The sequence below is a fragment of the Coturnix japonica genome, chromosome 20 (assembly GCF_001577835.2).
Source record: "Coturnix japonica isolate 7356 chromosome 20, Coturnix japonica 2.1, whole genome shotgun sequence".
Lineage (NCBI taxonomy): Eukaryota > Metazoa > Chordata > Aves > Galliformes > Phasianidae > Coturnix > Coturnix japonica.
In genome coordinates, this window is record NC_029535.1 from 9,170,530 (window position 1) to 9,185,481 (window position 14,952).

Here is a 14,952-nt window from a genome sequence, read left to right on the forward strand (position 1 = left end):
AGCAGCAGCCCCCCCAGGGCCAGCAGAGCCAGCCCGGCCACCGTGCAGCGGTCGAGTCGGGCTCGGAGCCGCGCCGCCCTCTCTTCCAGCCGCTCCATCTGCCGTGCCGGTACGGTCGGGTCGGGACGCGCCGCCCGCGGCACAGCCCCCGCCAGCACCACCAGCGCTGCCCCGCTCAGCGCGCAGCCCAGCGCCAGCGCCAGCCCCGGGCCCGGAGCCGGACCGAGCCCCCCCGGGCCGCCCCCGTCCGCCGCCGCCGCCGCTTCTCCCGGGCTCCGCAGCTCCGCCGCCCGCGGGGACGCCATGGAGCCGCCGCCCTGCGAGGAGAGAGGTGAGCGGAGGGGCGGGCTGCATCCCCCGTACCGCCTGCCCCGGCCGGGATGAGCCCCCACCCTTCACCCCCAAACCCGGCCTCCGGAGCGAGCCGATCCCGCCCGAGCCCCCGAGCCCCCAAGGACCCGCGTCCCCGAACCGGGCTGATCCCTCCCTCGCCCCATCGGCCCGAACCTCCCCAGCCCCCGGGACCCACCTCCCGAACCGGGCTTCATCCCACCGCCTTGTCCCCTCCTCCCTCCCCATCCCGGGAGCCCGTGACACCCCCGGGCCGTCTATCCCCTATTCGGGCTGTGCACCCCGCTCCACGTCCCGGACCTGCCGTCCCCTCCGCTCCCCCGGTTCCCTCCCCGCACCGAGCCGCCTCTCCCCCAGCTCCCCGCACCGAGCTGCGCTCCCTCTTCCTCGGTCCCAGCCGCCTCCCCGGTCCCGCCCCGCCGCTGCCCGCACCGAGCTGCCCCCCCCGGCCTCCTACCCCCGCCGGGTCCCCGGTGCCGGTGCAGCAACGGCGGAGGGAGGGGATGGCGGTGGGACCCCGCGGTGCAACCGGCGTTGCACGCACACACGTGCAAACGTAGCGGCGGCTGCCCCAGGGGTACACACGTGCACACACGTGTGCACACACACACACACACGCACGGTTGCACACCGGCACCGCCCGTGCAATGCATCACCTGCAGCGGAGGGATCGTGGGGTGGGGGGTTTGCAGAAGGAGGGGGTGAAGCAGCACTGCAACACGGATTGTGCCCTATAGGGTGCCGGCCATGCAGCCCCCAGCCCCAATGGGGCCACAGAACAGCACCAGGCTGCAGCCTCCCAGCACACGGAGCTGTTATTTATTCCCTTTTCCCACCGCCACCGTCTGCACATGACCTGAAACTGGACCCAGGCCCGAGCCCCAGCAGTGACCTGCTGGCAGGAGCGAGCCTTGAGCCTTGTCATTAATGAGCCGTGTGCTATTCCTGCCTTTGGAGCCGTGCCTGGAGATGGTGAGGATGTAAATCCCGACTGATAGCGGGTGGGCTGCTGAAAGCTGCCGGGAAGATCTGTCGGTCACATTGCCATTCCCTTCAGCACATTCACATGCCTTGAGCACCTTCAGAAGCTCATATATGACAGCATGAGGTGATGCTCAGATGCTGCTGGCAGCACCAGGTGGGCTCACACACCCACTCCCTGCACCCCAAGCCCCCCAACATTCCCACTCCCCCATGGAACAGATCCCATAGCAACTCTCAGCTCCATCCAACCCACAGCACTGGAGCAATGTCCTTCACAGTGACATCAAACAGCAGCAAATCAACAGGGACTTTCTGTGAAGTCTCTGTTTTTCAGCCTAAACCAAAGAGGTTCTAAGAGGGTGCAGGAAGGTGCAGATACAAAGGGGTGCATATGGATTTCCATGCAGCTGAAGGCTGTGCACATGCAGGTGCTGCTGAGGGCTGCTTGGCTCCGGCCCTGCTGCTCAGTGGGGCAGTGACGTGTGACAGCTTCATCCTTCCCTCACCACCTTCTGCATTAAACAAAAGGCGATGTTCAAATTAACCTCTGGATCCTTTTATGTTTAGCCTTTTTTTTCCTTCCATTTTTAGCTTTAGTTTTCCTCCATGGGAATGCTTTCTGCTTTTGATTATGGCTGATGCTGACCTGCTCCTCCCATAGTGGGTCTGGGGGGGTTCACCCACCTCTATTGCTGCCCTATGGATGCCCTATGGATGCCTATGTGCTGCCCTATGTGCTGCCCTATGGATGCCTATTTGCCTATGGATGCCCTATGGATGCCTATTTGCCTATGGATGCCCTATGGATGCCTATGTGCCTATGGATGCCCTATGGATGCCTATTTGCCTATAGATGCCCTATGGATGCCTATGTTTTATTTGCAGGGAAGGATGTGAGTGCTGTGTGGCTCTGACCTCCCTCCTGCTCTGTATCTAAAGGCAGAGTCATCCCATCACAGCATCCCTGGGGATGCATCCAGAACCAGGCTGAGAAAAGAAAGGAATTAAAAATAAATGTAAGCGCATCCTGACACGTTAACCACATTTAGAGAGGCTTCAGTGCCAACCCAACCCGGCTCTATGAGACAAGTAGGTCACAGGACACAGATTGTCCCGAATCAGCATTAAAGGATGGATGTGGAGCAGGCAGGAGGGAGAAGGGGATGGGAGGAGAGCTCTGCTGCCTGTATGTTCTTGAGAGGAGCAGAAATAATGATGGGACACACGGATCCCATAGTGCTGAGGCACTGGAAAGAAGAGGGAAGGGAGGAGGCCGGGGTGGGACGGAAGGATGGAGGAAGGACGAGGGGACCACGGTGTGGGATGAGACGGGAGGGCTGTGGCGGCGGGGCCGGGGTTGATGTGAGGGCGGGAGAGCGGGACGGGCCGCCACCACAGCGCCCCACAGCGCCATCAGCCCCACAGCGCAGCGCCGCTCCTCAGGGCCAGCCCGGGTATCCCAGCACCACGGTGGTGTCCAGCAGCCCCTCACTGCCTGCTTAAGATCCCCCTTAGGGTTATGTCAAGACCCCAGCCCCTCATGGCACGGCTGGGCAACGCCGTCCCCTCAGGGCCCTGTGATGACCCCATCCTGTCAGGGCTGACAAGGACCCCCATCCCCTCAGGGCCCCACGAAGCCCCTATCCCCTCATAGAGTCATAGAATCCATAGAATTTGGATGTTGTGTTGATGAATATGATTTAGCTGGGAAGTATTGGTAATGGTTGGACTAGATTATCTTCTAGTTCTTTTCCAACCTTGATAATTCTGTGATTCTGTGAATCATGCCCCCACCTCCCATAGCACTCACACTATCCCACCCCATGCACCCCCCTGATCTCCCCCTTTGTAATCCCCAATCCACCTCTGTTCCCCATCCCCATGACGTCTCTCCATGTGCCCACAGGTGCTGTCAGCTCCAACCCACAGCTCCAGCTCTCTCTGAAGCCCCAGCAGACATTCTCTTTGGGACCTTCACACCCTCAAGCAACCCAAAGGAGGAAGGCAAAGCTCAGGTAGAGGCACTGCAGGAGACCCAGCAGACCCACACACCATGTCCTACATGCATTTGCTGGTGAGCAGGCGTGGGCCTCTGGCCAAGATCTGGCTGGCTGCTCACTGGGAGAAGAAGCTGACCAAGGCTCATATCTTCGAGTGCAACTTAGAGACTACCATTAAAAAGATCGCCTCGCCAAAGGTATGTTATAAAGCGGGAGAGCATCTCCTGGTGAGCCCTGAGGTGTGAGTGATGTAGTAAGAAGCATTTGTGGCTGCTTCAAAACCAGCGTGAGGCAAATCCCGACTCTGATTTTATTCAGTTCTGACTCAGATAAAGTCTCGGTCCCATTATATGGTAATAATAGAGGTATCTTGCTTGTTATTTTACTCTCGGAGGTCTGTGGAATGTACTCGTTTACAGAATGAGAGCGTTTTTACTGTAGCGTTCAAATTGGGGCCATGAAGATGATCAGAGGGATGGAGCACCTCTGCTATGAGGGAGCTGGGGGTTATCAGCCAGGAGAAGAGAAGGCTCTGAGGAGATTTCATTGCAGCCTTCCATTGAGCTGCTGGCACAGCTGCCCAGAGAAGCAATGGGAGCCCCATTGCTCTGGGCTCTCCAAAGACATTTTAAGCTGCAGATACTGCAGATACACAATATAACCTGGGAACTTGCAGTATCTGAGGAAACTGTCCCAAAAAACAAGAGAAGTCAGTCACTACACCAAAATCAAGGGAGTAAGAAAGCTCCTGTAATGTTGCATGCAGACATTTGAGAACCATTTTTTGCTGATGTTGTAGTAAGTAGCTTCTGACATATAATAACTATCCTTGTGCTTTCAGTGGACTCCTTCCTGGCCCTCTGTTATAAGCGGATAAGTATATAAATAAGCATAATTAGAGACTCTTATGAGAGATTCTGCATGAATCCTTTGTGTATCACGGAGAAGTTGTGACTCAAACAAGCGCAGATGCAGGCAGTATCCATGACTCAGTCCTTGGCCTCTCAGTTGCAATTGCAGTTGCCTCCAAGGGAACAGTGAGAACATTCTGCACTGTCACTAATCGATGGTGAAAGAGATCCAAGGCTTTCTGCTGGCGCAAGCAGGATTTTTTCCCCATGAAAATACCTGTTTGATAGTGTAAATTTCATCGTCTGTCTTCCGTGGGTTGTGATTAATTGAACATAATTGGTTTGGGACTTGGGCTTCAGCACAGCAATACTTTGGGGCAGAAGCAATTAGAAACTCCTAGCTCTGTATATTGCTTTGTCTCTGATCCTCTGTAGCAGGACAAAGCTCTCTCCAGGCGTGTCTTACCAGAACTGGGTTAGTACTGTGCAATACTTCCATTTTAAATGGTATTGGTTGTTTTTTTTTTTAATGCCAAACCTATTAACTCCTGAACAACTTCTTTAAATCACCTTTAAAGTTTACCATAGCTCTGCGCACCTCTGGGCACTTACTCCTGGGAGTGGTGCGAATCTACCACAGGAAAACAAAATACCTCCTGGCAGACTGCAGTGAAGCTCTGACAAAAATGAAGACAGCCTTTCGCCCAGGTATGTGCTGAATTCTGCATCTTCCCATCTGCATTGCTTTCTGCTTTCATTAACTCTGGTTGATTCAGTTACGCACACGTCACTGATCACAATGGACATTGACATCAACAATATCTTAAATGGTCCTACAAGAAGCAGCTTGAATTCAGCTTCCATTGCTAGATAATTAATTGTCACCACTGATGACTCTCAACATGTCTAAGAACATGTTCGTGCCAGATCTGACTGTGTTTTGAGCTCTAGCCACAAAGCTAGCAAGAAGGGAACTGAGATGATGGAATCCTTTCCAAGGAGTCTGTGTGCTTGTCATGTTAAGGTGACAAATGGGGAGGCACTGTTGTCTAAAAAAAGACTTAAAATACCAACATCTATTGCCAGCCTTAATGTGCTCTGTGACCTAGATTGGTTGCAGAATATTAAATACCCACTCTATGTGATTTTCAAGGATATGATTACAATCAGTTAATATTTGTCAAGGTGGAAATCACTAGACGAATCGCTTGCAATAAGTATGTAGTACTGTTTATAGTGGGTGCTGTAGCAGCTTGTAAGGGACTGCATAGCACAAGGACAGAAGGCAGCGGTCACAGCTGCAGCAAGGGAAACTCCAACTAGCTGCAGGAGGGGAACAATTCACACTGGGAGTAGTAAAATGCTGTAACAGGCTGTGCAGGGATGCTGCAGAATCTCCATCATCAAAAATAGTCAAAAGTGATCTAGCTTAAGAATTAATTCTGGTTTGAGCCAAAGGTTGGATTAAGTGACCTTCAGAAATCCCTTCTAACCTGAGTTGTTCCAGCATTCCCTGACTGCTAGGTATTTGCAGCCAGTCTTTATGATTATTTGATGCTGGAAATTACACAGACCATGGATAGAAAATCAAAGTATAATCACCTACCTGAAGTTGTAGTGACTTTATGTGGCTGTGCATATGCACAGTGTATTTACAGCTCTTCAAGAGCTGTACCAGTGTCCAACAGCAGCATCCTCTCCTCTGCCTGTAAAATATGGTTCCTAATGTATATGCAAATTAAGTGTTTTAATTCCACTTTGGAGTCTTGTTGATGAATTGCCCAAGCTTTTTGTTCTTTATAATGACAACAGACGTTTCGGACAGGTTTATAGACTTACTATATCTACGTGGGAGATACTTTTCGTGTTATTGATAGCTATGTCATTTTGTTTTCTGTTTCTTTTAGGACTTGTTGACCTTCCAGAAGAGAGCTGTGAGGCTGCTTATCAGTCCATTACATTACCTGAAGAATTTCATGACTTTGAAACAGCGCTACCTGAATTAAAGTAAATTCTTCCCTCCCTTTTGTTCATTATTTCACTGTTTTCAGAAGTAAGAGACATCCTTACAGTTATCTGATCAAGTCTTGCATGGAATTGTTTCTATTTGACAACTTGATCTCTCCTAAATTCAGAGGTGAACTTCACAAGGCAGCAGTCACAACATTGCGTGCTGTTGTAGGGCTCCTCCAAGTCCATTTAATCAACAAACTTTAACAATAAAATAATACCTTGAGCCCATACTTCCAGATTTTCTCATTTACAATTGTCTGAGTGAACCCTGCAAAGAAATTCCTGTCCTTGAGAGGAGATGTGAAAGTCAGCCTGAACACTGTTGTAATACCATGGAGCCTGTGGTTCCCAGCCTCACAATGTCATACTGTTCTGCTGTGTAAATGCTTTTCGTTTCTGGTCCCTTGCTCTTTAGGCCCTGGGTGTTTTATCAGCTCTAGGAAGCTTTGCTCCCAATGAAAAGCCAATGTGTTTCTTTGGATTTTTGGAATGAACCAGCACTAATGTAGAAAAAATGATAAAAGCAGAAGGCTAAGATGTGCTTCCATGCCCCAATAGAGCCAGGATAGTGGACATCAACAGAGAATTTCTCTGCACCTCACCATAAATGCAGCTTGAGGGCATCTGTAAACCTTTAGTGTTTTGTAAGCACATCTGGGATGTAATACTGGTTATTCCATTTATTCACATACTCCAATGTGCCATATCTTTATGCCTTTTCTGCCTACACAAATAATCCCTATGGTTTGATGTAAAGATGGCAGTGGGGCATTAATTTGATGCCTTCTATGTGACAAGTGCCTGGTTGTCAGTAGGGCCTGAGTGTGACCAAACTCACACAAGCCCAAATATTCTAGCAGAAGAATAGAGAACTAGGAAATACAGAGAGGTACCATTTATGTTACAACCATTCCAGATTCAGTCTTCACTGTACAGCGTACATTGGAGACTGCATAGGGGGCCTGGCTAGCAAAGAAAGCAGCTGCCTACTTGCTTAGAGGTAGCCCTCATAACCAACAGACAGCATCTGTTTTCCACATGCTCATTTTGAGCTTTTAAAGGAAATTCAAAGCAGTGGTTTTTATGAATCAAATCTTAAATAGCTTGAATGCTAATGGCTTTGGGAGACAGTTGTTCCATCTCCAAAGAAATGAGGATCAGGTGGGGGTACTTTCAATGCCATAGGAAACAGGAGTTATCCTTTGGGGGGTTTTTGAGCAGAATATCAGGTTTGCAGACTGGTTAGCAACAAGTTTTCACAGCGAGTGAATTTCAGTTCATCCTGTGTTTTGTATAATGTTTCTTTCATCAGTGCCATTGATGTTGCTGAGCATTTTACCTTGAATCAGAGCAAAGCTGAAGACATCACACTTAAAGAGGATTATGAAAGCAATGTACTCCTCTGTGATAGGAACTTTGGTGAGAGAAGTTGAGAAATTAGAAATATTCCACGAGGAAAAGTATGTTTTATGCAAAATGTTGTACAGTGAGTAATTTCTCTATGTGAAAAAACTATCACTAGAAGAGTATTTGTTCATGTTTGTGCTGACTGGCCCATCATGTGGGCTCATGCTTAAATTTCCCTGTAAGTACCTTGCCTAAGTAATAGAATAGAGAATCGAACCCAACGTTTGGCATTAGATGAAATTGACTTTTGTCCATTCTATTTGAAGCATGGGATGTCCTACAACCTTTTGAAAGCTATTTGAACAACTCAGGAGATGGAGAAATACACGTTTCCCATAGATCTGTACAGATAGAGCCTAAGACTTTCTGTATTTGTCCAGATGAGGAATCAGATGCACTGAGAAAACAGAGCTACTTCGATGTGAGCTTTCTGATGAGCAGCTGCAACCTCGTGGCTGATCACAGCTCTGCAAGCATGAATGGAGACAAGCCTGCTGCACATGAGGGCTCGTATTGCTTGGAGCTGGACTGCTTCGGAGATGAGGAGGCTGGTGCAGACATGATTGGTAGAGAAACAGAATTGTTTTCTTTCAAAACATTTTGATTATTGCAGGAAAACAAATGAAACCGCATGAAAGTCTTTGTTTCCAAACAGAAATTCATTCTTCTCCTGTTTTTATACTGCATTTTTTGCAACTTGACACTGTGTCTGTGATCATTTAGGTGTCACTAAGTAAAAATTAAAGATTTTAATTTTCTTTTAGAGTTAAACGCATTTGATTTATACTTATTATTGAATAATTTGATTTATATTTATTCTAAGTTACATTGGGCTACATCAGGCTACTGCATGATGACTAAGGTCTCAGAATGATTCAACTGTGTGTCTTCTATTTAAGAAATCCTATTGAGGGACGAACAAAATGGCCTAACTAATGGCATTCTTGATATGGAGGAAGAACTTCCTTTGTCACAAGGCCTACGAGAGAGCAGCACAGCAGGTGAGTTGGCAGCACCTCCTCCTCCTGCCTCATGTGAACTCTGCTCCTGCATCAACGCCTCAGTTACTCCCATTCAGCTTTGTGTGCACAGATTAATATCCCAAGCCTTTTTCCTTTGTTAGTTTCCTTTTTTTCAGATATGTGTCATTCACCTTTTTAATTGGACCTAGGACTTGCAGCTATGTAACTTGACGGTGCTTACATACACTTCTGCATGATACCCTGTGAGATCCATGCTGCAGCTTAAGCAGTAATATCTCTTTTGAAGGGGAAACAGAATGAAGTCACTTTGAATGTTACCTCCCAGTATGTCTGAATTTGTATCTCAGCTACAGATGACTTCTAGTAATTCGTCCAGGTGTTCTTAGTCTTGTTTTGATTTGGTATCAGTCTGCTGATATTCAGTTTGTTTCAATACCTGCCCCAACAGGGTCTTGTGTCAGCAGAATGTAAGCAGCAGCAATGCAGGTGTTGTGAGATTACACACTAAACCAGAGTTTGCAAATTCAAAGCTTCCTTTTGTCTGCTGTCTTGAATGTTGTGGGAAGGAGAATTTATTCCATCCCGTCAACTTTTTGATCTGGATTATTTGCTGTGTTTTCTGATAGCCGAGTTCAACCATTCAGACTCTGCAGTGAAGACAGAAAGTCATCTCATGAATGAAACAATGCTTTTGCTTAAAGAAGAAGAAGGATTTGTGCTTGAGCCAGTTGATGCTACAGGTCAGAACTCCATCAGTTTCTTGCAGACTGTTTGCATTGCTGTGTTTGGTTTTCTCCTTGTTAGTGTAAATATTTGCAAAACATTGTTTTCACTTTTGTTTGCTCCTGCTGTCAGAGCTCTGTTCTATGATCATTCTTATACAAAACCAGCATCAGGTTGATCAGTATTATCTGATCTGCCCAGTTCTTTGCTTACAGCTCCTTCCCCACACCAAACCAAGTGCTGCTGTTCTGCAGTTCTGCTGGCAGTGCAGCCTGCTCAGCAGTGTTACCAGAAATTCAGCTGAGCTTTTATTGCCAGTGATACCTCCGTGACTTCTCGTGTGTAAAACAACCACCTCATACTTTGAGGCTTTGGGACCTCTTGACTTTATTAAGATTAAAAAAGAGAAATGCCTCTTTTTATCTGTGTGTAAATCTAGACCTCAGCTATTCTGATGGTGGCTATTAGCAAATGAAATGAGTTGATATTGATGATATTTAGGATACTGGCATTTTCCAGACTGCCAAGGCAAGATTCAGGAAGCAATGGCTGTACAACCAATCAGCATCTCTATTTTGTGTTTACAATCTACACCTCAGTATAATTGCCAAACTATTCAACTGACAAACCCAGATATTAATTATGAGATAATGAAACCTGTGGAGTACATCGGGAGTTCTTGGAACAATTAATTCCTCCTGGTAGATTAAAGATAGCTTACTCAGACCTGTTCATGTATCATGTGTTCTCATTAAGTCATTGTGTTCCCGATTCCTCAGTACAGTATTCATGCCTTCTGTAATTAAACACGTGTGGGTTTCCTGTATAAGAATACAGAGAGTAAACTTTACAAATACTTTTGGGGGAACGGGCCATCCCCTTCAACTGTGTGAATTCAGGAGGTCTCCAGCTCCATTTACTCTCAGTGGTTCTCTTCACACTTAAGTTTTCTGTGGATGGGACTTTATTTGTGTGCCTTGATCAGAAACAGGAGGGTTGAACAACTCCTTGTCAGCTTTGAATACTGTAATTCCAAACAGTGAATGTGTGGCTGAAGGGGACAATTAGCTGAGGGCCTTCAGCTGTCCCCATCTCTGATAGCACCCCAGGTAGGTGTGTCTGTGACAGAGGCCAAGGATCACAGACTGTTAACGATGGGAGGGACCTCTTGTGACCATGTTGTGCACTGAGGTCAATGCTGTTTTATTTTTTGAATACTTGATCTCTTTAGATTTCAACCAGAGGAAAAACAATAAAAGGAAGAGGAAGTTGCTTGTAGATGTAGAGAAGGAGCTCAGCTGCAATGCTATATACCAGCAGCTTAACAACAGCACGGACACCCTTGTTACATTAGACCTTGCCCCTCCAACTAAACAAACAATGATGTGGAAAGAATCAGGAGGAGCGGAAACACTCCTGTCCCAGCCTGCACAGCATTTGTTTCATGCTGAACTACAAATGGTAAAGATTTCTTCCTTGTTGGTATGTATGCTGCTGTGTAGGTGGTGGGACTGTTACACATCTGAGGAACTGTCTGGGGTCTGCACACTTGTTTTTTTGTGAACCCCAAGGCAACTGCAGGTGCATAGCATTGCTGGAAGTCTTGTGTCACAGCACTGTTCCATTGGATACCTGATGGTAATTTGCATACTCGTCACTAATTGCTTCAGCAGAAAGGCCATCAGTACAGCTCCTGGTTTCAATCTCCAGTGAGTTAAAAATGATAAGGAGAGCTTGCCTTTCAGCTGCTCCAGAGGTTCTGATCGCTGTGTCCTATGGGTGAGGAGGGCAGGTCAGAACACCCCTTCCATGCTCATAGACCTTACTGCTCTTCTTGTGCAAGGGAAATGTTTGCTTCATGGAAATATGATCTGTCAAATCCTTCCATGCCACTGTGTATGATCTGACAAATCTTTCAAAGAAGTTGTGAGTTTAGGGGTGATGATAAAACAAGGAAAGATCAACTCATATGCAAGGAGGTGGAGAAAGGTGCAGTGCTAACTCTGCACAGCAGCCTCGTGTTAATTACACTGCGTTCCCTCTGTTGGGTCAGCAGTCAAACAGCTCAGCAGGCTCCATGGAGCAGAACAGCTTCACCTCTTAGAGTCGAGAATTTCAGCTTGTTCTGTAGCTGTTCCTAAGACATTTCTTCATAGAGTTTGCTGCCAAAGGGCTGTTCCTTTTTAAAAGATGCAGATTTGAAATGACCTGATGCAAAGCTCTGGGGTGAGGTAATTAACATGCGACTCGTCTTCGTAGCTTTGCTTTGATGCTTGCGAATAATCTGACACTGTATTCTGACAGTCAACAAACAATAATAATTGCTTCCAGCTCTTTGCAAAATGCTTCAGGAGAGTTAGATTTGAAATGGGAAGAAATGTAACACAGATGGAGTCTGAAATGGACAAAACAAGGAAGAAGAAAGATGCTGCAGGTAAAGCTTTGATTCTGTTGTGGCAGAATTAGCTGTTAACAAACACCTTGTTTTATGTGATGTTCCAGACATGCACAGTTTGCAATTATCTACAAATCAAAAGTCAAAATATTTCAACCATCACCAAAACTGGCTGTATTAATGATCAAAATGTTTGTTATTTTTTGAAGGGCAGATGAGCAGTCAGTTCACCTTAAACCTTGTGTTTATTTGTTGATGCAGAGGTGCTGATAACAGACGAATCGAGTTACCTGCAGGGGTTGGACTGCTCAGAGCCTGAGAGAAAAACTGACAATGATTTGTTGGCACTGACAGAACGGAATAACAGCAGTGAAACTGTGAATGGCTTTGGTGAAACCCTAGTGAGCAGTTTCCTTATGTTTTGCAGACCCAAATGTACTCCCTGGTTTCATTTTGTTGTTGGGGTTATCAAACCGGTTAAGAAATTGTTAACATTATGTTTGAAAAGCCTTTCACTTCAGGGAAGTTACTTTAGAAGCATTTTAGTGGACTCTCACAATGAGAAAAGGCATGGTAGAAACAGCAGCTATTGAATTGTTTTGGAAAACATTTACAACAGTCAATTATTTGAGCAAAATTGTTATCATACAGCACAATAAGGCACACACTGCAATAGTGACTGATCCACCTTCCTGTTCTGACAGCAGGGTGAAGCTGCTTTCTTTGAGAGCTCCATGCTGGTGAATAATTCAATGGGCCGAGAAACTCCAGTGCAGCAAGCTGAGACAACACACGTATGTATAACTTAAAGCTGCCAGTTCTCACACTGCAGAACAGAACTGCATTATATCATGGAAATACCTAAAAAACAACAGTTGTAATTCCACAAATTGACATTGGGTTTTGCTGTGCCACCAATTTCTGACACGTTTGCCCTCTAACTTCCTGTTGTGTTTCCCATCAAGGAGCTGGAATTGGAAAGCAAAGATAGTGAAGAAATGAAGTGGAACAGAAGAACTCTTCAGTTATTAAAAACCTTACAGGTAAAGGTGATGGATTTTGTGATTAGAAGCCCAAACCAGGTATTGATCTCCAGTGGACCCCCTGCTTCCACTGTGTAGCATCACGTGCACAGTTTAACTGCATTTTGTTGGATGGAGGTGGAGGAAACCAGGATTCTGAGTGCCTGACATCATGTCCACTCTCCCACAGCTGCCAGAATTGTTAGCATGTTCTGCACTTCTGTTTGCAGTGCTTGCTGTAGCACTAACACTTTGTTCTCTTCAGCATCCTTACAAAGCCCAGCTCTTCCTGAGGTGAAGGCTATAGAAAAGAGTGGTGGCTGTGCTACAGACAGTAACCCCTTCTATAAAGGGTTTTAATGCCCCAGAGCTTTCAAGATGCTTCAAAATGAGCGGGGCAGGCTTTGCATCAGGAAGGTTTATCCTGCCTTCCTTGCAGAAATAACTCCAGGGCTGCTGAAGCTGTGTGATAACCACATGCTTTATCAGCAGGAACATGGCAGGCACCCTGGGAGGAAGCACAGGCTGTCCCAACACCCAACATCCCAACCCTCATTGGGTCACCTCATTGCTGAGCTTCTGCCAAAGCAAAGCACACCAAACCCTGCTCCCAAGCCTGGCTTTGCTCCGCAGCTTGAGTTTGGCTCTGCAGCCTTCTTGGTTGTTTAATTCTGTGCACATCTTTAAAAGGTTTTGTGTGACACCCATAAATAACTGCGTATGTATATGCGCAGCCATTAAAAAAACAAGCAATAATAACGATGAGCTAGCTGGAATTGCTGGTGTTCTGTATCCCAAGAACAGGGCATGCAATGGTTTTTATTGGTTTGCATCATGAAAGCCATTACAGATAGGCTTCCTTGTATGCTTCAGTGCTCTTTCACTGAGTTCAGTGGAGCTGTGGGCATGTGTAGATGTGAGGAACGTATGTAGGTGCAAGCAATATTACCGCAATCAAATGTTAAGAGTCACTGTGTGAGGGTAAGTGCCTGCTAAGATCCTATTCAAGGCCTTCAAGCAGGAAATAGTGGCTCCGAGCAGCACTGTTCAGTTCGGACTTGATCAGCTCTGGTTTTCCATGACCCAACTGCTTCTCTTTTCCCTCCTGCAGCACCTGAACAAATCTGGAGTGAATTCCTTCAGCTTACAGGAGCTCTGTCAGAAGAGCAACAGGAAAGAAGCTGCAGTGAAGTTTTACATCTTCCTTGTTCTGAAGAAGCAGATGGTCATCGAGTTGGTTCAGCATGCTCCATTTGCAGACATCACAGCCACAGCCGGACAAATGTTCAGTGCTCACTGAAACCATGCAGCAGTCAGATAAGCTCATTGAAACACCATTCTGTTGTTTCAGTTTTGTTTTTCACCAGAAAATACTCTTCTTTTCCTGCAAAAAGAAAGGAACTCTCATCAAACCACGGTGAACTGAGCGGAGTTCTTTCATTCCTGTGCCCTCTTGGAACCACACAGTAATGAATCGGTGCCGCTGTGTGGCTGCAGTGTTGGTTAGCAAGGTGTTCACTGTGTGTTCAGCTTCATGATATATATGTTTATAAATATATATATATACATTATATATATGTTACTTGCTCTGTTGATAGTAGGTAGCTAAAATCCATGCTGCCCCTCAGACATTTACAGCGTGAGGGGCTTGATGAGAGATCTTTAAAGCCTTTCTTAGAGTCCAGCATTGGAAATTAGGTTATTTTCAGTCCTTGTGTGTTAATTAGGTACCATGGTCAGTAAGAGAAGGGAAGTACCTTGAATTATCTTCGAGTCTATTCCAATTTATTTATGTCAAAGAACGTTCAGTATTTGATGTGTTAAGGTCTTACAAGTGACTGCAGCTCTGCCATCATGTGCTGAGATGGAGACTTCTGCTGTCCTTGAGGTCGGGAGGGAATTGTACTTCCAAGAACCCCTGTGATGTTCCATTTTGTGGGGTGCGTTTACCCAAAGGCTGACAGCTTTCCTTCAGCACAGGCCAATGTAAGAACTGAAATGTCAGTGATCCTTTGTACTTCTATCTAATCTATTTATGGTAATTCTCACGTGATGCAGCACTGAGTGGCTGTGCTCTGGGTATGCTGACACCTCCTGATATGGAATCAATAAAAGTCCAACCAAGGTGTTTCCTGTGCTCCCTGGATCAAAACTGGTGCCACCTCGCTGTCGTTTGGGCTCACCTTGTGTTTGCTGTGATCTTCACGTGTCACAGGGTGGATG

At 46.6% G+C, this 14,952-nt stretch overlaps 1 protein-coding gene across 2 annotated transcripts; it reads left to right on the plus strand.

The window, feature by feature from the left end:
- Window positions 1-247: 247 nt before the first annotated feature.
- RAD21L1 (RAD21 cohesin complex component like 1) lies at window positions 248-14,875 on the plus strand. 2 transcript variants are annotated; one of them, XM_015881926.2, is made up of 15 exons: window positions 260-331; window positions 2,221-2,789; window positions 3,242-3,532; window positions 4,765-4,894; window positions 6,094-6,193; window positions 7,512-7,618; window positions 7,987-8,172; window positions 8,506-8,607; window positions 9,216-9,329; window positions 10,544-10,773; window positions 11,644-11,746; window positions 11,969-12,108; window positions 12,412-12,501; window positions 12,673-12,750; window positions 13,841-14,875. In XM_015881926.2, the coding sequence occupies exons 3-15, from the start codon at window positions 3,389-3,391 to the stop codon at window positions 14,027-14,029; spliced, it is 1,713 nt and encodes a 570-aa protein (XP_015737412.1). In that variant the 5' UTR covers window positions 260-331; window positions 2,221-2,789; window positions 3,242-3,388; the 3' UTR covers window positions 14,030-14,875. The 2 variants fall into 2 exon arrangements, with proteins under 2 accessions (XP_032304456.1, XP_015737412.1); XM_032448565.1 differs by lacking the exon at window positions 2,221-2,789 and having other exon boundaries at window positions 248-331.
- The last annotated feature ends 77 nt before the right edge of the window (window positions 14,876-14,952 follow it).

Excerpts from the sequence above, each read along its gene's own strand:
- RAD21L1 (XM_032448565.1), top strand. The coding sequence starts at position 3,389 with ATGTCCTACATGCATTTGCTGGTGAGCAGGCGTGGGCCTCTGGCCAAG. Across the intron at positions 7,619-7,986 it reads CCTCTGTGATAGGAACTTTG|ATGAGGAATCAGATGCACTG; the intron begins GTGAGAGAAGTT and ends GTATTTGTCCAG. Across the intron at positions 12,751-13,840 it reads AGTTATTAAAAACCTTACAG|CACCTGAACAAATCTGGAGT; the intron begins GTAAAGGTGATG and ends TCCCTCCTGCAG.